General features: G+C 42.8%; 4 protein-coding genes across 6 annotated transcripts; 1 reads left to right on the top strand and 3 right to left on the bottom strand.

Moving 5' to 3' along the window:
* Nucleotides 1–7,679: 7,679 nt before the first annotated feature.
* On the bottom strand, nucleotides 7,680–12,199 carry tspan35 (tetraspanin 35). The gene is made up of 8 exons (XM_041062900.1): nucleotides 12,063–12,199; nucleotides 10,021–10,098; nucleotides 9,426–9,641; nucleotides 9,021–9,095; nucleotides 8,799–8,906; nucleotides 8,555–8,692; nucleotides 8,369–8,461; nucleotides 7,680–8,247 (listed from the first exon to the last, which is right to left on the bottom strand). Exons 2-8 carry the CDS (start codon nucleotides 10,075–10,077, stop codon nucleotides 8,188–8,190), a joined length of 747 nt encoding a protein of 248 aa, XP_040918834.1. The 5' UTR covers nucleotides 10,078–10,098; nucleotides 12,063–12,199; the 3' UTR covers nucleotides 7,680–8,187.
* Nucleotides 12,200–13,759: 1,560 nt separating this feature from the next.
* znf653 (zinc finger protein 653) lies at nucleotides 13,760–20,227 on the bottom strand. Its single transcript, XM_041063318.1, has 10 exons — nucleotides 19,845–20,227; nucleotides 19,605–19,645; nucleotides 19,021–19,329; nucleotides 18,376–18,914; nucleotides 18,091–18,268; nucleotides 17,485–17,569; nucleotides 17,210–17,327; nucleotides 17,010–17,124; nucleotides 16,832–16,931; nucleotides 13,760–16,710 (listed from the first exon to the last, which is right to left on the bottom strand). The coding sequence occupies exons 1-10, from the start codon at nucleotides 20,138–20,140 to the stop codon at nucleotides 16,533–16,535; spliced, it is 1,959 nt and encodes a 652-aa protein (XP_040919252.1). The 5' UTR covers nucleotides 20,141–20,227; the 3' UTR covers nucleotides 13,760–16,532.
* Nucleotides 20,214–22,050, top strand: swsap1 (SWIM-type zinc finger 7 associated protein 1). 3 transcript variants are annotated; one of them, XM_041063323.1, is made up of 3 exons: nucleotides 20,214–20,456; nucleotides 20,488–20,780; nucleotides 21,137–21,951. In XM_041063323.1, exons 2-3 carry the CDS (start codon nucleotides 20,514–20,516, stop codon nucleotides 21,704–21,706), a joined length of 837 nt encoding a protein of 278 aa, XP_040919257.1. In that variant the 5' UTR covers nucleotides 20,214–20,456; nucleotides 20,488–20,513; the 3' UTR covers nucleotides 21,707–21,951. The 3 variants fall into 3 exon arrangements, with proteins under 3 accessions (XP_040919257.1, XP_040919256.1, XP_040919254.1); XM_041063322.1 differs by having other exon boundaries at nucleotides 20,216–20,780; nucleotides 21,137–21,750; nucleotides 21,939–22,050; XM_041063320.1 differs by having other exon boundaries at nucleotides 20,216–20,780.
* epor (erythropoietin receptor) lies at nucleotides 22,023–27,455 on the bottom strand. The gene is made up of 8 exons (XM_041063319.1): nucleotides 27,161–27,455; nucleotides 26,796–26,931; nucleotides 26,428–26,594; nucleotides 25,904–26,055; nucleotides 25,622–25,778; nucleotides 25,393–25,480; nucleotides 25,182–25,269; nucleotides 22,023–25,028 (listed from the first exon to the last, which is right to left on the bottom strand). The coding sequence occupies exons 1-8, from the start codon at nucleotides 27,261–27,263 to the stop codon at nucleotides 24,288–24,290; spliced, it is 1,632 nt and encodes a 543-aa protein (XP_040919253.1). The 5' UTR covers nucleotides 27,264–27,455; the 3' UTR covers nucleotides 22,023–24,287.
* Nucleotides 27,456–27,735: the final 280 nt, after the last annotated feature.

The raw sequence follows: 27,735 nt of genomic DNA, 5'->3' as shown, positions 1-27,735 counted from the left end.
GAGACGACAAGAAGAGACGCAACTAACTTCTTATAACGACGACAAAAAACAAAATTACGTTTTAATTCTCCACTGCGAGACGACAAGAAGAGACGCAACTAACTTCTTATAACGACGACAAAAAAACAAAATTACGTTTTAATTCTCCACTGCGAGACGGCAAGAAGAGACGCAACTAACATCTTATAACGACGACAAAAAACAAAACTGAACCTCCTGCTGCCTTTTAAATTCGTTGGTGCGTAAGTAAAATGATTTCTTTTCTTCTGAAAAATAAAAGCAATATGTTACTAAACTATTATGTTTCAACCCATAGACACCCTACGTCGGTGAAAATATACGTCTATTGGTACCAAACATATATCAGCGGAGAGAGGGAGCAGGTGGTTCACGTCACTCATTTGAATAACTGCAGCCACCACGTCAACACCACACCTCATTAGAATAAAAAGCACAGAACTTGTGAGCTCATAAAGCGGGTACAGCCTTTTACTTCTCCACTGCGAGACCATAAGACAAGAAGAGACGCAACTAACTTCTTATAACGACGACAAAAAAACAAAATTACGTTTTAATTCTCCACTGCGAGACGGCAAGAAGAGACGCAACTAACATCTTATAACGACGACAAAAAACAAAACTGAACCTCCTGCTGCCTTTTAAATTCGTTGGTGCGTAAGTAAAATGATTTCTTTTCTTCTGAAAAATAAAAGCAATATGTTACTAAACTATTATGTTTCAACCCATAGACACCCTACGTCGGTGAAAATATACGTCTATTGGTCCCAAACATATATCAGCGGAGAGAGGGAGCAGGTGGTTCACGTCACTCATTTGAATAACTGCAGCCACCACGTCAACACCACACCTCATTAGAATAAAAAGCACAGAACTTGTGAGCTCATAAAGCGGGTACAGCCTTTTACTTCTCCACTGCGAGACCATAAGACAAGAAGAGACGCAACTAACATCTTATAACGACGACAAAAAACAAAATTACGTTTTAATTCTCCACTGCGAGACGGCAAGAAGAGACGCAACTAACTTCTTATAACGACGACAAAAAAACAAAATTACGTTTTAATTCTCCACTGCGAGACGGCAAGAAGAGACGCAACTAACATCTTATAACGACGACAAAAAACAAAACTGAACCTCCTGCTGCCTTTTAAATTAGTTGGTGCGTAAGTAAAATGATTTCTTTTCTTCTGAAAAATAAAAGCAATATGTTACTAAACTATTATGTTTCAACCCATAGACACCCTACGTCGATAAAAATATACGTCTATTGGTACCAAACATATATCAGCGAACGCGAGCTTTATTATGGAATCACTGAGGACGATTGTTTCTCACACACTGCTGTCTGTCAGTGCTGTACGATCTCGCTTCAACCTACAACTGGACGTCGATGAGCTTACGGCTACCGTTTCCTATAACAGAGAGAGAATCGTTGTGATATCCTTGACTGGACTGCTGAGGATGATAGTGACGATACTGAGGATGATAGTGAACGGCAACGCAGCAGAGTGAAACGCACTTAAAGCACCGCAACCACCTCAACAGGGCGCACGGAGAGGGCTGTGGTGGCGCACTCACGCGGAAGCTCCAGCTGGACACAGTGACGTGTTGTCCAGCTGGAGCCTTTTCCTTCAGAAAATTCTATTACAACGGCATTACCAACCAGTTTACATTAACATCGTGACGCTTTGTGGCTGGTACAGACAACGCCGTCGAAACTTCCGCATCATTAGAAGGACATTATACCTATTAGAAAGCCCATTTGTATACAGTTGTTGTATTTGTACTTGTAAGCTCGCTTGCCTTTCCCATTTAATTGAATGTACCAGAAATTGTAATTTCCGAACTGACCCTGAACGCACCTCGACTGCCGATGCACGGCGATATTACGGAAACTTGTTTTTTTCCTTTGCTTGAGCGGCTATTATAGTTAGCGGTGTCGCTTGTTAGCTTCAAGCTGCTGCGTCCATGCCCGCTCCTAGGCAAAAGTCAATTCACGTTTGTCTTTAGTGCTCGCGGTTGTCGTTTACTATAACAGAGAGAGAATCGCTGTAATATCCTTGACTGGACTGTTGAGGATTTTACTTAAGAGCAACGCAGCCGAGCGAGACACGTAAATGCCCGAGGATAACAAAACATACATACAGACGTATATCAAAGAGTTCTGTAAAGCATGTTGAGCTACAACGTATCTGTATGAAAACTGCTATACAAATAAAGTCTGAATTGATGAATTGAATAACGTTCTCACTAAGTGCCAAAGATGGCTGAACTGCAGATCAGGTCAAAGCTCAAACTCGCATATAAGGGACCGATTAGGAACATTCTGTCTCAGAGTGATGCTGGAAAAACTAGTCCATACATTTATTACTTCTAGGCTTCCAGACTAAACCTATAGTTCTATAATTCTCACTAATGGTGCAGTTACAAAAACTTATCTGGTTAGTCACTATTATTTCTATGGTCACAGTTATGGATAAAGCCCATAGCTGGGCCGTAGTCTTGTGCTTGTCTCTCTTTCTCAGTATATTTCTGCAGGTATCTGGCTCCGGAGCTGCATGTTCGCTATCTGTGGTCCTGGTTCCACCGACCTGTCGCTGTTGTCTACAATTATCCATTTCTAAGACATTACTACGCTTAACGTTCCACTCTGTTCAAGATACATTTTGGATTAATATTCTATGCCGGCCCTGCGATTGACTGGCGACCAGTCCAGACAGGCTCCAGTACCCCCACGACCCTGACGGATCGAGCGGTATAGCTTCTGTGCTCTGTTTACTATCATATCTCTGTAATCTGAATGCTGGCCCTCTAACATTTTCCATTGCCAGCCCTGTTTGTATCATGTTTTATATGCTGCATGTCCTTCTCCTCCTCTCCTCCATTCCCAGCTGTCCTATCTTCCTCCTTTTCCTCCTTTCACCCAGCCCGGCCTTCGGCAGGAGGCTCCCCCATCTGAGCCAGGTTCTGCTCAAGGTTTCTTCCTGTTAAAAGGGAGTTTTTCCTTGCCACTGTCGCCTTAAGTGCTTGCTCTGGGGTCAGGCTCTGGGTCTCTTTGAGAATTTTGATTGTGTAAGGCGCTATATGAATAAAACTGAATTGAATTGAATTGAATTGAATTATAGTAGGTTCACCTTCCTTCCTAAGAAAAAAGCAAAGAACACTGGCATCTTCTGGATAAAGACTGTAATTACAATCTGAACACTGAACATCACAGCTCACCCTGTTAAAACTGGTAGCCATATTCATTCATTCATTCATGCATACAGTGTAGTGTAACCCTACTTGTGAACTTACAGGTACATTGTTGATCCAATTTGCATTAATAAAGTCAGAAAGTGTGTAAGAAAAGAACATTTGAATAAAAAATGTACAGAGCAGTGTACAGTGCAGTCACATAGGGGGCTATTTCAGTGGTTAAACAATCGCTTTACTTGAGTAAAAGTACCAAGGCAACAATAAAGAAATACTCAAAAACAAGTAAACGTCCTGCAATCATAAGTTCACTCAAGCAAAAACATATTATTATTATGGGCAAAATATAGAATATAGAATAGAACAGAATCTGTTTATTGTCATTGCACAAAGAAAGTACAACGAAATTAAAAGTGCTATTTGTTTAAGTGCTTAATTCTGGTATATCATTCCAGTCAAACCCTTCAAGACATAAATAATTTAAGAAATAAAAAATATAAATAAGTTAAGACTATAAAATTATAACCTAAAACACATAATTGTATAAGCTAAAAAAAATAATACAGCTAAAAAAACCTGTTTGCTCTGTATGCAAACTGATGGTGGTCAAAGGAGAGTGGGAGGAGGCTTTTAATGTGCTGGTGGGCCACAAGTCTTTCAAAGCATTTCATGACAACAGAAGTTGATGCAACTGGTCTGCAGTCATTCAGGCTGTATATTGCAGATTTTTTGCTAACTGGAGCTATGTTAGCTGATTTGAGGCAGGGAGGGATGGTTGCCTGTGTCAGAGAGAGGTTGAAAATCTGGGTAAGGACCCTCCCCCGTCAGCTGGTGGGCACAGGTTTTTAGTACCTTCCCGAGTACTCCATCCGGGCCGGCTGTTTTCCTCAGGATGATCTTCTCTAGAGTGAGGCGAACTTGATGTTCCTGGAGAGTGAGGGTTGGGGGGTTGTGTCATCCATGGTTTTTGATTTAGATAAACCTTGATGTTCTTGTTTACTGTCACATTATCTGTGTAGCTTTTTAAAAAGTACACTCTCTGTATAGTCCTCCAGGGGTTGATGTTCAAAAATGTTCCAGATGGTGCGTGCCAAACAGTCTTGTAGCTCAGCAAGAGCTCCCTGTGGTTTTAATGGACTTGGTGGTGGGCCTGGTCTTCCTCCAAACAGGGGTGTATGCAGAGAAGAGCAGCAGTGATGTGTGATCTGCTAGTCCCAGATGTGGAAAGGCTACTGCTCTGTATGCTTGCTTTATGTTGGAATAAACATGGTCTAGTGTATTGTTCCCTCTGGTGGCACATTGCACATACTGTACAAATTTGGGAAACAGTTTTTAAGCATGCCTGAGTGAAGTCACCCACAACAATAAACACTCCCTCGGGATGAGCTCTTTGATGTTTGTTTATAATGTCCTGGAGACGTGCGAGAGCACTGCTAACATTAGCATTAGGTGGAATATAAACAGCAACAATGATAGCAACTGATAGCTCTCTGGGCAGGTAGCATGGCCTGCACATCACAGACATATATTCCAAGTCCGGGGAGCAATAAGAGTTCAGGATCTTACTGTTTGTGCACCAGTTGTAAATGTAGCCACACAGACCTCCTCCTCTGCTCTTGCCGGACTTTGCATCATTAAATTGTTCATACTAATTCATCAGTGTGTAAGCAGTATTTCGTTGTTGTAGCCGACTGAGGGGGAACTAATTTTAACTGCTTTATATGTAGTTAGGTAGTTTAGTGGTTCCCAACCTTGGGGTTGGCCCCGGGGACCAAGAGCCAGTAATGTTGGAAACCACTGGTTTTATCCTTAACAGTTCCTTGTTTAATGAGCTGATCACAAAGTAAAGTAAGTCAAATGCAACTACCTCATAGTTGTTCTTAAGTACAGCACTAAAGTGGATGTTTGTCGTTACCAACAACCACTGGACCGTTTTCATCTTTCTAAAAGTCCTGTACAGTACAGCAGGAGGCGTTTGTGTTTATCAGAAAGCCTGTAGCCCCTCCATGTGGTTGGACGGTGATATTACACTGAATTATAAAGTGTCTTGTACACCTGGAGAAGTCAGCCCTGTCACCTGGTCTTAGCCATATTCTGTTACTTAGACTTGCTTACAACCGCAACCTGCTAGACGCCACCACTCACCTCTCCATCCGGGCGCGACAGGTGTCTCTGCTTAACCCAAACCATCTCCGAGCTGAAAGGATGGATCTCCGCTCTCTTCCAGATCAAGGAGGATGAACAGTTCATCGACTGGTCACAGGAACGGAGCCGTTCTGCCTTCACTTAAACAAATCTGGCAACATATCACATGGGATACAGCGTGCTCTCACAGCCCCATCTACCACTGACTGCCATTGTCCAAACTGCCCACCTGCGCCAGGTGATCAGTCCGCCAGAGAATGATGTCCCCCACGCCTTAGTCACTATTGTTTTAGTTCCACCTCCACCCCTCACTGAATTTTAATAATCTTATTTCTATATACGCACAGAAATCACCAACTACTAAACCACAACTCAAGAAAACTCTGCCAGGGACCCTGAACATGACACTTCTGAATATAAGATAAGACATTTCATATTAACGGCCTGATTTTAAATAGCATGTTTTTAAATGAGACATGGCTCAACAGGGCTGGAGCAGCCACTCTTACTGAGGCCTCGCCACCAAACTACAAGTGAAAATAAAAAGGTGGGGTCACAGCAACCATCCTCTCTGTCTCTCTTGGTTTTAAGGACATTACTTTTTGATAAATACACATCCTCCAATACAAATAAAGTGACAGTTAACCACCCAAACTATGCGCTTCTTTCATTGTCCACACCAACTTCAACAGAATCATTACTTTAGGTCAGTTTAACTTGCATGTGGCCTACATTTTAGATTGTGCCTTAACCCACAGCCTGTCTGCTAATATCTCTTCAGTCATGGATGAAGGATTATCTGATCACCTCAGTGTCGTTTTTACTGTTAATGGTTTGGTTTGGCAGCAGATTTGATAGTTGTGTAAAGCCCTTTGAGCTACAACGTATTTGTATGAAAACTACTATACAATTAAAACCTGATTGATTGACATTCTCAATAGGTGCCAAAGATGGCTGAATAGCAGAACAGGTCAAAGCTCAACAAGTGGTAACAGCATTTGATATTCCCTTGTATGTTATGTTTGCCCTTTTAGCTGTGTGGTCTGCTCACTGTTGGAGTCTTTCAGCCAAGTGAAACTACTTTGCCTGTGTTTTGTTTCAGCCAATTCTATGGCCAGGTTAGGTTTAGGTTTGCATGTCCTGACCCAACCAGAAAAAGCAAACAAACAAACAAAAAACGAAATCAAAGGGCGAAGCAGAGGCCCAGCTAAACAGCACTTTGCACTACTGGGCACAAAAACTGTGTCTCAGCTCTCACCTGGAGCCTGGGATGTCCAATAACCCCTGAAATTAGCAGTGTTAGTTACAGGTGATAGACACATGATAGAGTTAACAGGAAGCACGAGCTGTGCACTGACACAAAAAAATGAATTTGCATTTTTGGGAGCAAATGCAAATTTGTGTTTGTATGTTTAATCTGGAGAGCAGGATGCATTTTCTTACACTGCATCATCTATGTGCAGAAATTTACATTCAGCAGATACTGGTTTGTCCCAAACAGAGGAGAACAACGTGATTACGAACAAAAACCAATGCTTTATAATGAATGTAGCATCTTATTTTTTATAATGCAATTTTTGGACTTTACATCAGTTCACTTTATTAATTTATTCAATAATGTTTATGTCAGTTTTCCCTATCTGAATCTTCCAATCACTGTGCAGGAAGTTGGTGCATTTTTTTATCCCTTTTTATTGGTTGGTATATTCATCAGTAAGGACTGATGGGAATCATTTGGTTAAAAGATCTCAAGTTTCATCCCAATATGAGGAAAATTCATGCAAGAACATACACAGCAAATGAAGCCAGAGCCCAAAGTGGTGCACTGACTCGTGTTGATAAACTCCAGGTTCTGGACTTTTTGTTTTTTAATTACAGCTGCCACTTTTTTAAAGCTGCCTGAAAGCAAAAGCCCACTTCTCTAAAAGTCAGGATAAATAGTATTTGTTCCAAGTTACACTTTAACACCTACAATTTCATTTTTATCAAATTAAATAAACCAATACAATTAGCTTGATCCCAGTTCAGACACACAGTACATGTTTTCTTGTCTACACAAAATCCCATGTTTTTAATAGTTTCAGGCAAACAGCACCTTGTGGCACTGATATCCATAACCAGCCCACTTATAATTTCAACTCTGTAGCTGAACATCCACTGTTAACCTCCATGTGCTTGAAGACAACATGATAAAAGAGAAATGACTTTTAGCCCCCTTTTTTTTTTACCTGCTGTTTGTTGTGGCCCTTACTTCCCACTCTTCACTTCAGCAATGTCACACATTCACGCTACAAGCACAAAAACATACCAGCATCTAGAAATACTTTGCACTTTATTTCAAAATTGATCACCACGCAACATACATACAAATAATGTATCACTGCTAATTTACAAGCTGCACTGTGGCAACGACACTCACAGTAGTGGTTCCCTGTGTCCCACACACCAGCCTCTGTTTCATTATCACAGTGAACGTAGTTTTCCTGTAATTCCTCGTTAACTGGCCATGAGTTACAGGCAGTGGCATTTAAATAATAATCTCTGTTGAAGTAGAAAGTGTGTGTAGCCTGTTCTATAAAGTGTAGTATTTTTAAGAAATTGCTAAAATATGTTCATCCACAGCTTCTATTAGACACATTTAAATGTAGTAAAAAATAGATGTTATATTCTTCAGTAATTCTGATTGCACAAGACCTGACATTAACTGTCTTCAATGATGAGGCATTTTTGCGAGATAAAGGCAAAGCCCTTCACTCCTCTACAGGCCATATAAGGAGTGGAAAGGCTCCAGTGATTAAAATGATCCTTCTAAGGTCTTTGCCTCAGTTAGGCACTCATGGATTTGATTCTGCAGAAAAGGATCATGGAGACGGCCATGGCACATATCTGAGGAGAATGTACACATTGGGTGGAGAAAAAAAAAACAGTACAGTAAGTAAATAAGGCTTCGCTGAGCCTGATCGAATGTGGGTTCTACAAATGAAGAGGATGTGAGATAAGGTCTTACCTCCAGAACTGCAATGCCCAGCGCCACTCCCACAATAACCACCGTGTTTTCATCAATCAGCTGCATGATCTTTGGGAAGCAACCAGTGATTGTCTGAAGAAAATAAAGAATGCATTTTGGTTCAAAATGGTTTTGGATCGTGCATGTGGATGATTTTGTTGTTTCTACCACTTTTAAAATTCATACCGTGACACTGTCAGCCACCGTCTGATTACATGAGTAACTCATGCCTGGGCAGCACTGTGGAGGGTATTGCTTGTCGTGGCTCACGTAATACGGTGAGCCCACGAAGTCTGAGGAGTTGTAGAATCCACAGCATTTTAACTGATGTGGACGCAAAGAGAGCAAGAGTCACACAAAGCACTGGAGAAAACCAGTGAAAAATATCATGTTTTTTTAAAAAAAAAATTTGTTCAGTAGAATCACAAACCGTGCTCATTGTGGTATTCCACAGTCCTGTGACGTCTGGATTTTTCCCATAGTCTACTTTGATGTTCTGAACAGCCGCCGTTCCAAGCTTTTGAATCAGCTCGTCTGCCTTAAATGCAAGAGTAACGTATACATGTTAGCTATACAGTAGCCTTTGCATCCATGTACCAAAGCTCAACAACTATCATGATAATCCGGTGATAACACATCTTTAATCACTTACCAAGGGTCTGAATACCAAGATCACCACTGCTCCTGCAACCTCTGCTATGAAGACCAGCAAGACTATGATAAAAAACTGTGGGAAATATCAGAACGTCAGACATTTGGTTAAAACCAACATTTCCAGTAGTTAAAACTATTTCAAATGAATTTTACTGAATGAATTCTTCACCAGTCTGTAGAATATTCAAACTGTGCTTATGAGAACAAGTTTTCATGCACCAACAGCTGGTGCTTCAGGAATAGTTTGGCCTTTTGAAAAGTGCTCTTATTCTCTTTCTTGCTGAGAATGTCTCATTTGTTTAATATGAACAAAGGCTCCGTCTTAGACTCTAGTTTATGCTCCAGTTTACTTTTCTTTAAACCATTTCTTTCACCCCCAGTAAAGTAGCAGACGGCAGCCTACCAGCAGCAGCATGCACTTGCTCTCTTTGACAGCTCCGCAGCAGCCCAGAAAACCGATGATGACCAGCAGTGCTCCTATTGCAATCAGCAGGTAGCCCACGTTGAGCACCTGACTGAGCTCTGCTGGTGCGTTTTCAATTTTCCCAAGGAAGCTGAGGACTGAGCCGCTGTCCACCTTCACCCAGATCCCAACTCCCAGGATGGCAGCACCCGCTAACTGATGGAGAGAGACGACAGGGAGAAGAAGACAGGGAAAAATTGGAGAAATGGAAGAAAAAAATCTTCAAGATTTAAGGGGCAGTCCACCGATTTTACATGTGACGTTCCATTTATCCTTACTCAGCCCGTAAAAATTAATGTGGACAAGCAGGTAAATGCCAAAAACACTTTTTTGGACAGCTGCATAAACAGAAAGAATGTTTTATGTTTTGATACTTAAATACTTAATTTTGCTCTTGCGAAAGCCATAAAATGCTCCACTGGTTCATTTCTGTGTTAGCATTTTACAGCATATTTTTCCACTCTGTGACTTCACTGTAAAATGAAGGAAAATGAAAACTTATGTGAACTATTTCAAATGAAATATGAAAACTTACAAATATAATGCCATTGAAAACAAACATCATGAGTTTGAGGAATCCAAAGCATCCCATTTTTGCTTCTGGTCGTTGAACCTGGAGGGGGCAGAAAAAAAAACAAACATCTCAGTCAACCAATACATTTCAACATTTTGTTGTCAGATGTGTTGCCGCCCTTTAGTAGGTTTTTGTACCAGTTCAACAACACTTCGTACACATGTAACAGTCATTCATGTGTACAACATTAATCATCTTGCTGATGTGTTGTCCTGCTCTTCACTAAGTCATCATGCACTGCCAATTAGGTGACAAATTAACAGTGGGACTGTGCTGTTTCCTCTGTGAGGTGGGAGGCAGAGGAGGGGAAAACACCTGCCACTTTCCCAGCTCTTCACCTTTTACCCTTTGAAAGCTTAATAACTTATCTCCCTCAAACACTCAGAGCGCTCAGCACCTTTCATTTCCACTCTGAGGACATTTACTGTACACATATCACATTACCATGCACCTGAGCGAGGGCTTTGTTCAGTTTATCATTAACGGGCAGTCGAAAGCAGACGATTGAGGAAGTATCCTGCACTTTATTTTCTGGAAAGTGATTCAGAACATAAATGAAATGATGAACTAGTGGCATACTAGCAAACAGATCAACTCTACTGAGGAAGAAATGATTCCTCTCTATGCAACTTTTCACTTTTTGCATACAATGTCACATCATGCTATAATATAGGGCTTGAAAATGATGAAGTTAGAGATGATATGATTGAAGTGATATGGACCTGAAATGCAGTGTATAAAGGAAACAAAGACTCCTGTGTGTGTATTTGCATAGAAAACTACATTGCGCTGGGATAAGAGTCGGGGAAGAGGTTAGTTACACTTTCAGGGCCAACACATTACAACACCTCTGAATCTGCAGACACTTGCTACGAAAACAGTTTTTTTTTTTTATTTGTGTTACAAGTGTGCTCACACAAACACATAACATTTATCAGTCTTAATCGTCTTGATTCATCAAACCCAGGCACACAAAAATAGATATTTTATCTCTTAATCTTCTCCTCCCACCTTCTCCCTTTACAACCTCTCCTGTTCTACTGAGTCTCATCAAGATCGTCACTTTCAAATGTGTGTGTGTGTGTGTGTGTGTGAGAGAGAGAGAGAGACCTCCCAGAAGAGGAACAGTGCCCTTTGTGTAGCGTGACAAAACAGACAAATTGTTATCCCCAATAACAATGACAGAGCAGAACCCTATTGTGTAAAGCAACGGGCTGGTTTCTGAGAACTGGGATATCCCTCGTGGTCTCTTCTTTCTACCATTGGTGACTTGGTTAAATTATTTTCACTAACACCTTCCTCAAATGTCTGCTCAGACAAACAAATCTCACTGACAAAGAGAGGAAGTAGCTTGTCAGTTCATTTAGCCTCCTTATGCTGACACAGTAAAGCTGGTTGTCATGAAGTTAATCATACATGTGGGGGCCGGGAAGTCCTCAGAAATATAACGAGTGGTTGCCTTGACTCCTTCAAGCTCCCTCTATTATTTCACTCCTCTGAGCTGTTCCCGCTTCCTCGTGGTCAATGATTGCACCCTGACACTGAGTAGTCAGCCTGGTGATGCATTAACAAGCAAATCTAAAAAAAAAGAAAAAAGGCAATGACTGAAAAAGGAGCCAGTGTGCACTTAAAAACGCCTCCTTTTCATTTTGTCTTTCAACACATATTAACAAAAAGGAAGAGTTCTTGCTTGCAGGCGACACACTTGACACCATGTGTGTGAAATACGTCAGCACAGGCATGATGTATATTTGCTGGTCTTAGATAAACGAAACCTCTAAACTGCCTCTGACCGTCCCACTTCCATCAAAAACAGAAACAAGACAAATCTCAAAGGATGCCATTGAGAGGAATAATTGCAGGCAGGTCTCAGGAGACAAAGGATCATTGTCGGATGGATCCCTCCCTACATTGGTACGGCTCTTGGAAAAAATAACCAAAAGACCCAAAACTCCTAAGAAGAAGCTTCAAATCACAGTCAGTTAAGTCATTCTTCTGCTTACCTTTCACAGGAGAAAATCCAGGATGTGCTCTGAGCCTGGGCCACCTCGAAGAGTCTTTGCCTCGATGGAAGCTGTTGCTGTGGGAGCAGACTGACCGTGAGATAACACGAACACAGGAGTGTATTATTCCTCTGTCCTCTGAAAATGACCCACAAAATTCTCTCCGTCTGCCGGTTCCTGAGGCTTTGTCGCTCTGTTAGATAGGTAAAAGCTCCCCGGTGACTTTTTCAGCTTTGTGCTCTTATTTTAAGAGTCCCGGCTGGTTATAAGCACGAGAGAAGGGAGGGACGGGGGGGGGGGGGAAGCAGGTGGGTGTGTCCAAAGCAGCTGAGTAATAACACATCACCATGGAGTTAGGCTGGCAGCTCCTGAGGGAGGGAGGAAGGGAGAGAGACAGAGAGCTCACCTGTGTGTAACTACACCAACACACATTTGTGCCTCTGCTTTGAGGTGTTGAAGACAGCCTGTAAAGAAAAGTGTGACCACTTCCAATCAGGATTAACAGACCGATCTCACTCCTACAGAGCACTTCCAAACTTTTGCTTTCTCAGAAAATACTGAAAGAAAAGTTTAGTGTATAAATAATCATTTAATTATCCTTCCATCCACAGAGGTCTGACTTCAGATCAGATCTCACCACAGTACAGAAACAGGTCATGTCAGAGCAGTCCCTGACCTCAAGATCATTTGTGATTCAGAAAGAACCTCCATGGTGGCTTTGCATGTTCTCAGTGCTGCCTTTGACATGGTTGACTGTGATATTCTAATTTCTGGCAAATCAGTCGGTTGGTGGGGCCCTGCTCTTTACTGCTTCTCTATATTTCCATTGGTAGTTTGGTGTGTTTTCACATTTTCTCCGAGGTTCCACGCGGGTCAACCTCAGGACCACTGCTTCTCACGTATAAATGCTCCCAACTGGTAACATTTAAGTTACAATAATCTAAATTTTGGATCAAATGACTATGTTTGATAAATTTAAATTTAAACATGCAATTCATGGTCCAAATTCGCTTGCTGAGGAAGATCATAAGAAAAAAATATATGATAAAAAGCTTCAGATTAGCTGCTGAATGAGACTCTGTGAGATTGTTTTCTTAGCTACAGTTTCCAAGGTCAAGCTTGAACTTTCGGTCTCAATTGGACAAATATCTTTTCCTCCTGAGTGTTTACAGTGTGTTCCAGTCTAGTTTCAGATCTAGCACTAAAATCTTACTTTAGCCCTTATCAGAGTAAACTATTACAGTGATAAACAGTATTAACAGTATCAGTGATTCAACAGCAACTTGTATTTGAGTTTTTCTTGACCTCACCGTTTCTTTGAATATGGTTCCTATTCTAATTAAATACGTCAGGGGTCAGGGGTTCCACCATGCTCAGACTGATTTTGAATCTCCACATCCTCATGCTTGGCAATATGTAAAAGGAAACACAAAAACTCAGGCTGCTAAGGACACACTACTTTTCTCTGGTCATCTCAATCCTGTATCTACATGTGACATCAATGATTCAGAATTAAACTGATTTCATTTGAAACTGGTCCAGTCATTCAGTCACGTCAAACCGCTCAGGTCATAATTACTGTAGTTCGACTCACCAAGCTGAACTGAGGGCAACAATGACCACTCAAGCTGTGCTGGTACAGTGTGAGTGTTTGTCCACAGCCCAGCATTGGCAAGTTGGAAGAAGCTGTTTGTCTTGATGACGTGTTGGAGGTGTGCTGGTTTGCTCAAGCTACAGCAGAGTAGAATACGAGCTGTGATCATTACCCTAACAAATAGAAGAAAGGCTCCAGCTCGTTCAAAGTGAGGCAGAGTCCTATTTGGCTGCCCATTATATTCCTGACCTGTTCACTGACTATGAACCAGTCAGACTTTGAAAGTAATCGGTTGGTGGTTTTCTAAACTCTGTCTCTTACAATGGACTACAAATTCATTTTATAACAAAGTGTCACTACACATTTTGTGTCTTTTCTTCCTTTACATGTGCGCACACACACACACACACACACACACACACCCTATAGAGTGCATTATGCAAGAGGCAAGAACACACTGCATCTTATAAACCATTTGCGTCACACAAATGTATTTCAGAAACAGGAGGGTAAAATACAAATATGAGTCCGATCCATATATTTTAGTGATTCATCAGTTAACAAAACTGACAGAAGAGAGAAAAAGTGCATTTACTTCAAGACGAAAATACAGACAGAAGACAAGAAAAGGACGCAAAAAGGACTGAGGTGAACCTTCCTGAGAAACTGTCGCAGTAAACTCGCAGGATTTCTCATTGGCGCCTGTGAGTCAGGACAGTGGGATGGTGAAAACAGATAATAGGAAAACGTAAGATCAGGCCCACACAACAGATGCTCACACTCTAACACCTGAAATGAAAGAATCTACATTTGTGTCACTACAAAGCAGTGTAGTGCAGCACACAACAGTCGATTTCACAGCCTTCATTTCAAATATATTTAACACACATTCTGTAGGTAGGTTTTATCTTCACCCACCACACTGGTTGTCATCAGTAATCTTTCTTGGTGGTGTATTAATGGACTGAGCAATCATATTCAAATCTAATTTCATCTTTTAACGGGCCATGCCAGTGTTTCAAAGGCCTACAAATATTTTCATCATTCAAGTCTTTGACTAACGACAAAGTCACACCCACCCCCTGCATTGCTTGTGTTCATACGCACTTTACCGTGGCAGTGGTGACCGATTTACTGCTCGAAATTTTGTAATTTTTTGAAACTGATTGTTGATTTCAGACAGAGGTAGAAAGAAGCAGGCTTCTCGTTCGAGCCCGGTGACCGTTGACTTTGCTGGCTGACATGAAAACAGTCTCTGGAAGATATTATCAGCTCTATCTAGCTAATCCAGCTTGCCAGCGTAAGCTCTGCAAGCTGCTGAAAACACTGTCCCCCGTCGACTTCTTAATGCTTCAAACTGACTTGTTTCAACACAGCAATACTGTGAAAGGGTCGTATGAACTGGATGGTTACATACATGAAAAAACTGAGGCTAAAACTGCTAAAGTCCCAGGCAAAAAGTCAGCAGCCTCATCAGCTGATGATCCATGTGGAAGACATATTAATAATAAGGAAACAGCATTGTTCTTGTATTGCAGCTAGGAGCCCCCAGTTAAGCATGATGAGGAAAATCAGGCCTCATTTAAAAATCAGTAAGTAGGATCAATACTAGCGTACGTGTGCACAGAAGCTGAAAACGTCATCAGATTTATCAAACTGTACCCATGCACACCTCCATGCAATTTCACAATCACCTTTACAATGTGTGGACTTTGGGAGCCCTCATGCTCCACCCACAGCACTCCCACAATTCACCGTAAATGCTCAATGCAAATCCCTCATGAGTACTGATGTGTATATATTTTGAGGGCTGCAGCAGTTGTTAACACAACAAACAGGACAATTTCCAGGGTGACACAGAGTGAAGAGGCATGAAGGTGGGCGCCTGTGGCTGTGGGACCACAGAGACACCCAAGTTCACCTCTTGGTATTTGTAAAGCATTGACTATTGGGGAAAAGCAAACCAGATTTTCCCGAATCCTGCCACATCCTGGCATCATCCTAACATTTTGACGGCTGCTGTGCTGTGGTGTGCTCCACAACTGCTCACAGGTGTCAGAGGCTCGCAGTGCAGTGCTCCTCCGTGTTTCAGGGGGAATGTGACGTGAGACAGCACCGAGTGGAATTTGTTCTGAGATCTGAGTCGGCTTATATCTTATATAAAACTGACAGGCGCTTTCAGAACAGTTAAAGCTGGGAAGCGCATATAACACTGCCCCCGCTCTCAAACAGTGGGGACATTTCACCACACAGTGGATGTGCTGGTTGCGAATGAAAGCTGTAAACCCACAGTAATGTAGTATGAAATACTGCTGTCCTTCCAAATAACAACAGGTCACTATTGTAGTTGTAGTATTGTAGTGGTAAGCTATGTAGCTGGTCATGCTAACTTTCATAGCTGTTTAATTAACTTCCTTAAACTTTTGATCGTGATTTTGGTTTTCAAAAAGCAGAAAAAAAACAAAAAACCTCCAGTCAAAATCTTTTTATATACGGAGCATCACTCTTTCTACAGTCATTCACAACACTTGGACATGTAGAGAAATCCAAAGCTTGACAGAGCTGCCGAGCCTAGTTATGTTTGTTTAACTAGGACTGCACGATCACTGTTCAGGAAAGGAGTTTAGCAAACTTCAGTTGGACATCATTAATCAGCATTTTCCTTCCTGCTGTGTCCTGCACAGCTGTTAGAGTGGCTCACGTTTGCCTTTATCACACTGCTCGTGTGTTCAAACGCCATGTTCATGTCATCAGAGACACGAGAAGCAAGACAGCCACAGCGAAGGAAAGTCTTTCTCTTCACTGGACGTCTTCCTTTGGTTTCCGAGGGCCAGCCTGTATACTTGTTTAGCTCCTATGAGCCGCGCTTGAGCGCCTCAGGTTGCCTGCTTGTCTGGGTGGCTCTTTAGCTTGTGGAATTTTACACTGTCCAGCTTCTCGAACCTCTTGTCACAGAACTCACAGGTGAAGTTGTAGTGGGCCTCTGGAGTGTGCTTCTTCATGTGCCAGTTCAGGGATGCACGCTGGCGACACTGGTAGCCACAGATTTCACATCTGACGGAGGAAACGGGGAGGAAATCAGAGGAGTGACTTTCATGCAGATGATTTTGGGTCGTGCTGTATTCAGTGAAAACCTGTACGTCAGTAAGAAAAGTTTTCAGCATTAGTAACTTACTGAAGTGGTGTTTCTCCTGTGTGGGTCCGCCTATGAACCTCCAGGTGATTCTTGCGCTTGAACGATTTCCCACACGTCTCACAGATGAAATCTCTAACCCCTGCAGAAAGATCCAGTTACATTTGGAGGTTTGTGAAGATGAGATCCTGACGTAACAAGTGTGTCTCTGTGAGCCCACCTGAATGGATGATCATATGACGATGCAGATGGTTTGACAGGTAGAACTTCTTTCCACAGCCTGGATGGGGACAAACCTTGGTCCTCCCTTTCCTGTGAACTAGGTTCACATGATTCTACAGAAATCGAAAGAAAGCGGTGACTTCAATCTAAAGCTGAACTCATTGAGTAATGAAGTATGTATGAAAGCTGTTGTTTTACCTGAAAGCTGCTAATAGCTACATAGACTTGACTGCAGCCCTCGTATGGACAGTGGAACATCTTGAGCATCCCGTCAGCCTCAATGACTGGGCCTCGCCTGTTTCTCTTTGACCTGACGCTGCAAAAAAAACAAGGACACTGTGAAGTTCACTACAACAAGAGGACAATAACTGGCAGGGAGAGGAATTCATATCTGCAGAGCTCCGAGCCTTCAAATCCTTCTCAATCTGTTTCTTGCACTGGGATTCGCCTTGTAGAGTACGTGTGCCACAAACCTGCTCAGACTCCTCTGCAGTTCTCTGTCACCACTCAGCTCCAGAGCGTCAACAGTGGGCTGCAGCAGCTGTTTGTCACTCAAACCTGCAGAGGACCAGTGCGAAAAGCGATTACAAAATGTCACATGCAGATATCAGCTGAATCTAAATGTCTCCAGACCAGTGGACTGGGAGCTTGTGGACGTTCAGTAAAGACCTGGCCAGCAGCTCAGCCTGCTGAAAATTATTTATGCTGTTTAGATATATTTGACTGCTGAACAGCTCTGCGTTAGGGAAATATAACCTGACTCACAACTTTCCTTTGGTATAGTATTTTTACAGTGTCATATACTATTTGCATATTATCTACAGAGGATGCAAGTATAAAAATCTGCTGTTGCGGGGTGTGAGCAGTTCATTTACAACAATTCAAACACAGTGGTGTAGGCAAATGAACCCAGTGGATCACAAAATAAGCAGCAGCTCGTAGCTTCAGTTGATGATATAACATTCAGAGGGAGAGCTGATGTCTGGAATAGATTACAAAATTTCAGACACTGCATCCACATTCACAGTCCAGCATCCTGCACCCAGACCCATTAAAAATGCAGTGCCAATGTAGCGCACCTGTCATGGAGTCTTCGTCCTCTTCTGTTCTGATCTTCGAGTCACACGCGCACACCTGGTTGTAGGTGACACCCCCGATGACAGTGCACGTGACTTCCTCCACGTTTCCGCCGCCCATGTTGAGCTGGATGCTGTCTGACGACAGGGCGTCGTAGCTGGGGCCGGTGATGATAATCAACTGAAGAAAATGGAAAAACAACTGTAACTTTTGAGGGAAGCTACTGCACATTCCTTAGCATGTAGCAGAGGTGTACTTCTACCTCTGCAAGATACTCATTCACTGACCTGTGAGCCTTCCAAAGCCGTCCTCTGGTCAGGAATCTCACAGCTTGTCACCACTGTCTGCAGAGTCTGAGGGTCAAACAGCTCACTCTGCTCTTGTACCTGCATGGGTGGTGGGACTGACAGCTGCGGCTGAGTGGCCAGTTGGACAGAGCCACTCAAGCTCTGTGACAGCACTGAGTCCTCAACCGTCTTCTCCAGTTTATCAGCTAAAGATGCTGTCACGGTAACACAGTCGTAACTCGGTGGTATAGTCCTGATTTCGTCTTCTTCTCTGAGTCTCTCTCCACCTCCTTCCTCTCCGTCTCCGCCTCGCCTCAGATCCTCAGCTTCCTCTTCTGAGGGGATGGAGTGAAATGCTGCAGCGGGGGAGCTTTGCTGTCGCTCCATGACCATCTCCACCTCCCAAACAGGCTGCACCGTCAGTGAAACATCCCTGGAAGAAGCCTCTGTGCCAGGCTGGTGGTTTAGAGTGGCAGCCTCTGTAATCGGGCTCGTGGTGGTATGTTCTACCTCAGAAACATCCACATTTTCTCCCACATCTACAGAAAAGCAGATGAAGAAAAATGATGTGTTGATCATTAAGGAGGAAATATTAAACTACACATGACATGAACAACAAAACTAAAAACCCCAAATGAGTCAAACCTCTGAATTGTTTGTGAACCTCCTTTTTTTTCCTCCTGCTCAGTGCACCTTTAGCCGCCAGCAGCTCTGTTTTTCCCGCATTCTCCTCTCCGTTCGCTCCCTCCTCAGGTTCAGAGTCACTTGCCTCCCTCGGTGGTGAGAAAAGGTATTGCACAAATGAGTGGTTAGAGTCACATTGCCAGATAGCAGCAGTGGAGAAGTTGGGCTGGGGCTCCAGGGCCTTGAGCTGGGGCTCGTGAGGGCAGGAGTGGGAGTGCTCCTGGTACCAACAAACCAGGCTCTGGAGGCTGGACACGTGGTCCTTCCTGCCTGGGAAACAAGAGAAGTTTATAAGTCATAAGTCATAATTTTGACTTTCTGAGTCAAAAAGAGTTATTTTCATTATCAATTACTTTGTTGATTCTTCCAAGACAATAAATGTTCTTAAACCTCACATTTTAAGTTGGAACTTGAATAGCCACAGCACGAATACCTATGACTTAGTATCTCATCCTTTTGATTTTAATAGAGCCAGTTATCTCACACCACCCAAACCTATGACACTGATCTGGGAAACATCCCCATCTATTAAAGGTACAACTTACCTTTTTTCTGCTTAGCTGTGACTTCGGGGGCAATCTTCTTCCTGTAACGCAACATCACGTTGAGATTAGGCATAAAGTTAAGTAGAATAAAACAACGAAGCTGCTCACTGACATAAAAAAGATCAATCTGCTACCAGCAATGGTTGATGGGAAGAATAGCTAATAATCTGACAGCACACCGTCCTGATAAACACGAAGACGTGCGCCGTCAGGGTGCAGGAATAAAGAGGCCATGCCTACCCGCAGTATTTCTGCTGGTATTTTTCTCCATATGTGGAGTTGAGCAGGATCAGATACTCTGCCAGTCCAGCATCACTCAGACTGGTCCGTCTGCGGAGCTCACTCCACAGCTTGTGAGACTCTCCCAGGTACACCCTCCTCACATCGTACTTCTTTCGGGATTCGAGACGCCTCTGGGCTCGGTCGGAGTCTGTGAGCCTGGGTCGTCCTCTGCAACGCCTCAAAACACTTTTCCCTTGGTCCCCAGCTTGGTCGGCGTCCATGGGAACCTCCAACTCTGCCAGACTATTCGCCATCTTGGCCACAACAGCTGATGTTGTGATTGCCTGACGTTCCGGAAGTTGTATTAGACCTTACAGGAAGCACCGGTAGAGGCGCTGTTTTTATCGCTCGTCCCCACATCACGGGCTTGTGAACTTGTCTGAAAGATGCACACAGTCGTACCCATATAACATATGTACATAGCTGTCAGAAAATACTGGGAGAACTGTGCTCTCTGTTCGCAGAGAGCCGTGGCGGAACGGAACAGTACAGAGCATCTTTTTCACACGGACCGCAGCAGCACGAACACCAATGCGTAACATGTAAACAGACGCGGGAAACAGCGTGACTATCGGTCTCAGTGATATAACTAAATAAAAAAAAGTGTATCGTGTCTAAGTATTAGCTATGGCAGACATTCTAACACGCGTGTTTAGGACTTTTACGTCCCCGGCTGATCTAAAGACGGACCTCACAGTCAGCCCTCCACCGACAACCTGCAGCTCCCTGCTGGTCGGAGACCACAGCGTCAGCCGCTCCGTGCTGCTGCTGACGGCCGTGACAGCGGCCTCACAGATGGGGATGAAAGTGATGTTCTTCACCCAAACACAGATTCAAAGCCTTCCACTGTCTCTGCAGAACTGTGTCCCGAGCCTGAGCCCAGAGACTCTGAAGGTAGAAGTCACTTTGCTCTCAGACTATTTGATATATTTTCGCACCTCCTTCTAATAAGTTGTCCACCAAGGACTTATAAGTTGTAACTAATGGATTTCTGAAGTTAGTAAGTCATTTACTAAACCAATAAACCATCTGGAAAGTGGACCTGTGTTACCCGTTCTGTGTCTTATATGATAGTAAACTGAATATCTTTGGGTTTTGGACTGTTAGTCTGACAAAACATTCATGTTAGGCTCAAAAATCATTAGCTGCAGCCCTAGTGGACAACCAGTGTTGCCAGAATTGTTCCTTTGCTGTAGTTCAAGAGGATTACAGATGAGCTACCTTTTTTTTTTTCTTTTTTCTAATAACAGAAAATCAAGTTTTCCTATCCCAGGACACTGGAGGATCTCCTCCAGCAGATGGCGAGCCTTCACGAGCCCACCAACACATCTCCCACACCTCCCTCGCTGATCATAGTTGACAGGCTGGATAGCTTCCTGTGTGGTGTTAGAGGTGGTAGCCACAGTGGATTTCATCCAGGAGAGCAGTCCTCCGCTGCCCACCTGTCTGCGTTGCTGTGTGACACTGCTGCCTTTCTCACTCAAGTCCTGGAGCAACGGTCCTCGACCTCTGGGCCCTGCCGAGTCATCGCCTCTTTCCAGTCAGAAGCAGACACTGGACAAGCTGGCGGGGAGCCTCCTGCCTCTGATCCCATCCTTGATGTCCTTGATCGCTATTTCCAAGTACGCTGCACTCTGGACCAAGACACAGGACATGAACCAGCATCAGCTGGACTACAGCAAGTGTGGCACATTTACCTTTCTGGGAGAGGCATCACAGAGGCCGCTCGTACCAAAGACTGTGAGGACAGGCCAGGTGAAGCCCACGAGTGGCAGCTGTTGATTTTTCCTAATGGGTTAATGGAGTTTAAGCTGGTTTGAAAATCAAAGACTTAAGCTTTGGGGACTTAACAGAAAACCAACTTCTGGACTCAGACAGTCAGTGTTTTTCAATTTTCAGCTCTACTTGGCTTGAAATGTAAGCAGCTGGGTGTTTCCAGTGATGATGAGATGTATTACAGTCTAACAGGCCTCGGCACTATTACACTTCATCTTCTAAGTAGATAATATTCTTCTTTTGTGTATTTCCATTCATTTAATAGATCAGTTCTTGCATTTTCTTTGACTGTCATGGCTCCTTGGGTACAATGTAACTTTAATGTCATGCATTGTAATGTAATCTGCTGTTCTGCTGCTGTAGATGTAAAACATTTAATGAGTTGAAAATTTAAATGACATAAAGGTTTGTCAAATGTGTGAATCAAATCATACACAATGAAAAAATGTACGTAGACATATCAGTTTTAAAGTGGTGGAACAGTGGTTACCAACAAGCATCAGGACCCCTTGAAAACAAGTCTACCCCAATTACATGACAATTAACATGTGGGAGACACTAAACTTCAGTGGCTGATATCACAAAGTATTTTTACACATCAGATAAATATAGAAAATACCTCTTCTGAAAAATAAACAATGTCATTGTCAAGTGAGAAAATTATTTCAAATGTTTGAGAATGAAAAACGTGGAAAGAAATATTCTTACTTCTTCTAAGTAAAATACTAATTAGGAAATATACATTGAAATATTAATCCTGAAAAAGAAGATGTTCTCCTTTGGAGTGCCTCAAAGATAACACTCTCTTAAAATATATGTTGCATAATAGTAAAATGTTAAATATTAAACTACTGTTGTGAAAAACGTAACAATTTCTAAGAAGGTGGGTTTCTAGCTTTAAACCTTTGTATCCCTTAAGCGACACACTATGTTCTAACTCTCTAAGTCAGCAATGTACAGAAATGTATGTGTGAAATTATATACATATTTTTCCTAACCAACAAAAGCAAACAAGCATAAAAACATGGAAATGATTCAGTAAAAATTTAAAGCTGCCAAGAATTTAAATTTTTTGAACAGAAATGTCATGTACTCTACTCTTTCGAGGGCATTAGTGACTTAACTTCATACATGACAAGAAAGAGACTTAACTAACAACTACAGTTACCCGAGAATGAATACTGCCCTAAAACTTTCCTGCACAGCCTACAGTACTAGTATTTTTATTTCATTTGTTCCAGGTTTTGAGGATTATCCAGAATTTTTGTTTGGGAAATTGCTTACTAATTTGGTCATTCTCAGAAACAGCTATATTCTCTTAAAATACAAAAATCACAAAGTTATATACAAATACAGTTAGTTTTGTCAGGTCTGGAAATGACACTGGCTTAATGGCTGCCTGGTTCAAGTGAAAGATATGGCAATATTCTTTAGTTTTTGTTATTTACAAAAAATCCCATGAAGAGAGCAAAACTTACAATGTCTTAATCGGCCTTTCAATATTTTCCAATTTCCCTAACCTACATTCCTACTAAAGACATTAATCCTAAAAATTAGGCAGAATATATACTTTCATTTTTAAGAAAGGCTCAGTAATTTGCTAAAAGAACTGGGCACCATAGTTTTTAGCAAATGCTAGTCAAAGAGGAGTAGACGGTACCTTTGTTAGGGACTATTTTTCACAGTGGATTAATACATATTTGGAGCTCTGCTGAGTATTCAAGGCACTACGAAATATACCATTAAATAAACCACTGAGCCTGTCATAGTGAAGGAACACGTCACACAGTGCAATGGTTGACTCACACTGCTGGTTGTGGTTTTAAGTGAAATGTCTTGAGACGTACTGGACTGTTAATAAAATCTACAAAGACGCTGAGGTTCCCCTCAGGGTAACATGTAATAACGTTGTTGATCCCTTAACTTTTCATGTAGCACCACCATCAAGTCCAGTTTGTCCAGTGCTTTGGTTTACGCCATGCAGAAGGGTCAGTTCATTGTTCATCAAGTCTTTTTATGGGATTTGTTGACAACAAGAAAATACAGAATATTCCCAGTCTTATCCTTTAAGACATATCAGAGGGAGATGGAAAGCGCGTCAGCCCGTATTGTTCATCGTTCTCCATTTCTGTCTGTCTTCTCTGTATTTTAACCTAATAGCTGTTCTGTTATTTAAGCTTAAAAACAAGAGTACACTAAGCTCAAACATGAATAAATCACTATGGAAACGATCGGGGAGTTAAGTCAATCAGCTTGAATTTTGGTGGAGTAATAGAAAGATCTGATCTGCAGGATAGGATACTACGAGACCAGCATACAGACCTTTACACTGAATATCAGTATTTGGCATAAACCACAGCTGCCATTTCCATGTAATGGTGTTGTCCTGTACAGATCAGGGATGATTTAGCTAAAGTAGAAATGAAGTATTTACATCCAGTGGACTCTGAGTCCTTTAGCTTACAATTTAGAATGACTCAGCTCTTTGCTCCAGTCAGAGTCCTTGATATGCTTTTCTTAACAGTTGATGTGAGGCTACGTAGCTTTCGGCGAATATCCGGATACCCCTCGCCTAGCTTGCCTCAAGTTTCAGTCCATCTGCAGCCTGTCCAGCTGAGGTCCCTCTCAGTCAGCATTGTGGACAGGGTCCTGCCTCGGCAGAAATGGTCTTCTGGGAGCAGGGATCTCATTCTCGTACTCATTGGCGTAGATTGCCACTTTCCCAATATCATCTACTCTGTTCATGGGGCTGTAATCCATAGAGACTCCAGAATCTGCCACTGCCATGTAGGTGTACACTGGGCCTTTGGGAACCCAGCCATGGTTTGGGTACTCAAAGCTGGACTGGGATGAAAGACGACCTGAACCAGAGCTCTGTTGCACAGATCCCAGGTCAGAGTGAGATTCACACAGCGCTGTCTTTCTGGAGGCAAAAAGTACCTCAAGTGGTAAGGCCTCTTCAAAATTATCATCCAGGTGCTCATCTTCACTGTGGTTGTTGGCATTGAGAGTGACATAGGTGTCTTGAGACTCCAGCAGAGAGGACTGGGAGCAGGGCACAGGGTGCTGGTGGAGTGCCCGTAAGCGATCCATCAGCCAGTGGTCGTGAGGTGTGGATCTCCATCCATCTGTCAGAGCTGAATTGCCCCTTTCCGACTGCTCTCTCTCAGCCAGCCCTTTCTTCACATCCTTGTCCTCTTTCCTGTCTGCAGTTAAAGATCTGGAGGCCTTGGGTGGCAGAGGCGGGGAAGGCGGTGAGGGGCAAAGACTGAGCTCTGAGAGTACTTCCAGAGGAGAAGGACATTCCTCTGAGTAGAAGAAAGCTGGAGTAAACCACAAGCTTCCGTTGGTCTGCCCTAACCACTCCTGCACAGAAACACAAGGACAGTTAATGAAAACTACAGGAGAAACCACCAACAGCGATTGGATCTTCTAGCGTTAGCATCAAAGCACTGCTGTGCTTAAATACAGCCTCAAAGAGCCACTAGCGTGGCTGTATACTCTTTGTCTTGTTCTTACCTGAAAGTCCCCACCATGAACAGTAAAAAGACTTTGGAACTTGCTGTCAGGAGTTGGAATAGTTGGCCAAATCTTCTTTGTAAGAAACCTAAAAAAAAAAGCACAGGTGCTGAATATATTATGCTTGTTGTGAAATGTTCTTACAGTAGTAACCATAAATGATTACGCAGTTGGAAAATTTGCACTGTGCTTGTGTCCCTGTGTGACCAACCTGCGATGGGACAGGAGCAGAGTGAGAGACAGCACAATGAGGATGAAAGAGATGATGAGAGTCAGGGACATGATGAGTGGGTCAAATTCTGGAGGAGGCACAGAGTGATCAAAAAACAGTTATTGCAAAACACTGGGAACAAACTAAGCAAAAGAAATGAAACCAATCACTTGTGACCTTTGCATGCACAGTGAAAATGTGGGACTACAGTTTACAAATGAATACTCACCTGCAGGCAGTGTTTCTATGAGCACCGGGTCACTCCATGCACTCCAGTAGCCATTGTAGCTAATCCCATCCAGCTTTACACGGACTCGCACCTTGTACTTTGTGCCTGGCTGTAGGCCTCTCAGAATCAACTCTGAACTAGCTCGTGCCACCTCGACCTGTAAAACAGTCCTCAACTCATGAATAAAGTCAGCGTGTCCTCCTACCATCTAAACTGAGAGACAAAGACGCTGCTCAAAGCTTTATTAACACATGACTGAGGTCATTAAAATAACCACCATACCTGGCCCACGTGGTTGCCCGCCATACCATAGCTGACCTCGTACATCATGCTGTCATCCATGTATTTGACAGGAGGCGGCACCCAGCTGACATTCAGCTGGCCTTGCTTCCCCGTTCTGCTCACTGTCACGTTAGCAGGAGGGTCCAGAAGAACTGCCACACAGGTAGACAAGAGGGATCTTATTAGGGATGATTTCAAGATTATTTCCTATCAAAAGTTTGTCACAACCTAAAATACGGCACTGGTACTTTTATGTACCCTATAAATGTAGTGATTACAGCATAGTTTAAACCTACAGTGATGGAATTTTTGCTGTTAGAATTTGCGGTTTCAGGTGTAAAGGTCATAATTCTCTATGTGAGTAATTGTTGATATAAAAATATTGATTATAGTATCTTTAAAAAATGTTTTTGGGAAACTTAGAGGCAATGAATCCACCAGTCTCACACAAACCTTTCAAATACCTTCCTCTAATGAACTATTTCATGGAATCTGGAGGCAGCGGCTCCAGTAAAAGAACTTACAGACAAGCTCGATGAGGAGACTGCGATTGTGGATCACTGTTCCCTCCCGCTGAACTCGAATGTCCATTTGGACAAACATCTGGGTTCGGTTCAGATGGCAGATGAATATCCTCTTCCCACCTGCTGCAGGGAGGGCTCTCAGTGGGCACCTGCTGCTGTTTTCATTTCTGCTCAGGACAGGGGGAGACAGAGGCACTATGGGTTCAAAAGAGGTACGTTCTCCTAACCCAAAAAATATTTCTATTTGTAGCCTGTTGGTTGCAACAAACAAAAAGAAAAACTGACAGTATGAAGTACAGTAAATTGGCCATATTGGACACCACGTGGCTTCTTGTTATACTTACTTATCTATACTGAATGTGACTTACTGGTAGGTGTATGTGAAGGAGTACTGATCCACAGAGCCAGCTCTTTCCTCATCTTCCTCCCAGAAGCACGTGAAGTCCTTCTTGCCTTCAGCAAAGCACTTCGGGTTTTCTGGTTCTTCTTTCAGCAGCATAGACACTAAAGGGGGTACAGTTGGACAGAACGACAGACGTTTGAGAGCACCGTGTGGACTGGCAGATCATCATGATCAGCCAAAAGCTTTTCTCGTGTCACGAAATACAAACACCAATATGACTGGATCAATATAAGCTACACCCAACATACTAGTTCTGATTTGTTTTATTTTATTTTATTTTAACCATTAATGTTAATCACTTGTTTTACCTAGAAAAAGGTGTTATCCTACCTTTCTTTTCGAAATCTCGTGCGCCCTGGACGATGGAAGTTGCTGGCATGGCGCAGAATACCATGTAAAGAGTCAACACTCGGCTCAGGTGATCACATGTCATCCTTTTGTCCTCTCTGTGAACAGAACGACTTTGGCCTTCTGTTGTCCACCTGCATCACTGGAGAATAACCTTCCACAAACGCGTCTGCCGCAGCTCTCGCCCGGGGGAGGCTTGTTTTTGGTTTAGATACCATGGATAGCGCAACGCGGTTACGCGCCTGCTTGTGAGCGATAAGGTACGCAGAGCTGAGCTGTTTACGTTCTCCTACAGTCAGTGAAGAAGAGGTGGGGCAAGAGCAGTCTTACAAAACTTTTTTTACTTTCCCGATCATGGGCGGGAATCACGCGCTCATTGATGTTTACAACTTGTTTGTGCAGGCTGTGGTGAGAGACGAAGTGAGCCAATTTCACGTGTTCCGTGCGTAAAAGTACACAGAGGTTTAGATAGATAGATCGATCGATAGATAGATAGATCTTGGCCTGGGGGGAATAATAAAGGAATAATTAAAATTTAAAAAGAACATCTCCTGAGC

This window comes from Toxotes jaculatrix, chromosome 18 (genome assembly GCF_017976425.1).
Source record: "Toxotes jaculatrix isolate fToxJac2 chromosome 18, fToxJac2.pri, whole genome shotgun sequence".
Lineage (NCBI taxonomy): Eukaryota > Metazoa > Chordata > Actinopteri > Toxotidae > Toxotes > Toxotes jaculatrix.
The sequence above is the reverse complement of the archived record's forward strand: the minus strand, read 5'-3'. Positions and strand labels throughout refer to the sequence as shown.

Coding starts and splice junctions, on each gene's coding strand:
- znf653 (XM_041063318.1), bottom strand. CDS start 20,140: ATGGCGAATAGTCTGGCAGAGTTGGAGGTTCCCATGGACGCCGACCAA. Junction 19,646..19,844: donor TACCAGCAGAAATACTGCGG/GTAGGCATGGCC, acceptor GTTGCGTTACAG/GAAGAAGATTGCCCCCGAAG. Junction 16,932..17,009: donor TCATATGATCATCCATTCAG/GTGGGCTCACAG, acceptor ATCTTTCTGCAG/GGGTTAGAGATTTCATCTGT.
- epor (XM_041063319.1), bottom strand. CDS start 27,263: ATGACATGTGATCACCTGAGCCGAGTGTTGACTCTTTACATGGTATTC. Junction 26,595..26,795: donor TCCTTCACATACACCTACCA/GTAAGTCACATT, acceptor TGTCCTGAGCAG/AAATGAAAACAGCAGCAGGT. Junction 26,056..26,427: donor TCTCCTCATCGAGCTTGTCT/GTAAGTTCTTTT, acceptor CCTGTGTGGCAG/TTCTTCTGGACCCTCCTGCT.
- tspan35 (XM_041062900.1), bottom strand. CDS start 10,077: ATGGGATGCTTTGGATTCCTCAAACTCATGATGTTTGTTTTCAATGGC. Junction 8,693..8,798: donor GGAATACCACAATGAGCACG/GTTTGTGATTCT, acceptor CGTCCACATCAG/TTAAAATGCTGTGGATTCTA. Junction 8,248..8,368: donor TGGGCATTGCAGTTCTGGAG/GTAAGACCTTAT, acceptor CATTCTCCTCAG/ATATGTGCCATGGCCGTCTC.
- swsap1 (XM_041063322.1), top strand. CDS start 20,514: ATGGCAGACATTCTAACACGCGTGTTTAGGACTTTTACGTCCCCGGCT. Junction 20,781..21,136: donor TGAGCCCAGAGACTCTGAAG/GTAGAAGTCACT, acceptor TTCTAATAACAG/AAAATCAAGTTTTCCTATCC.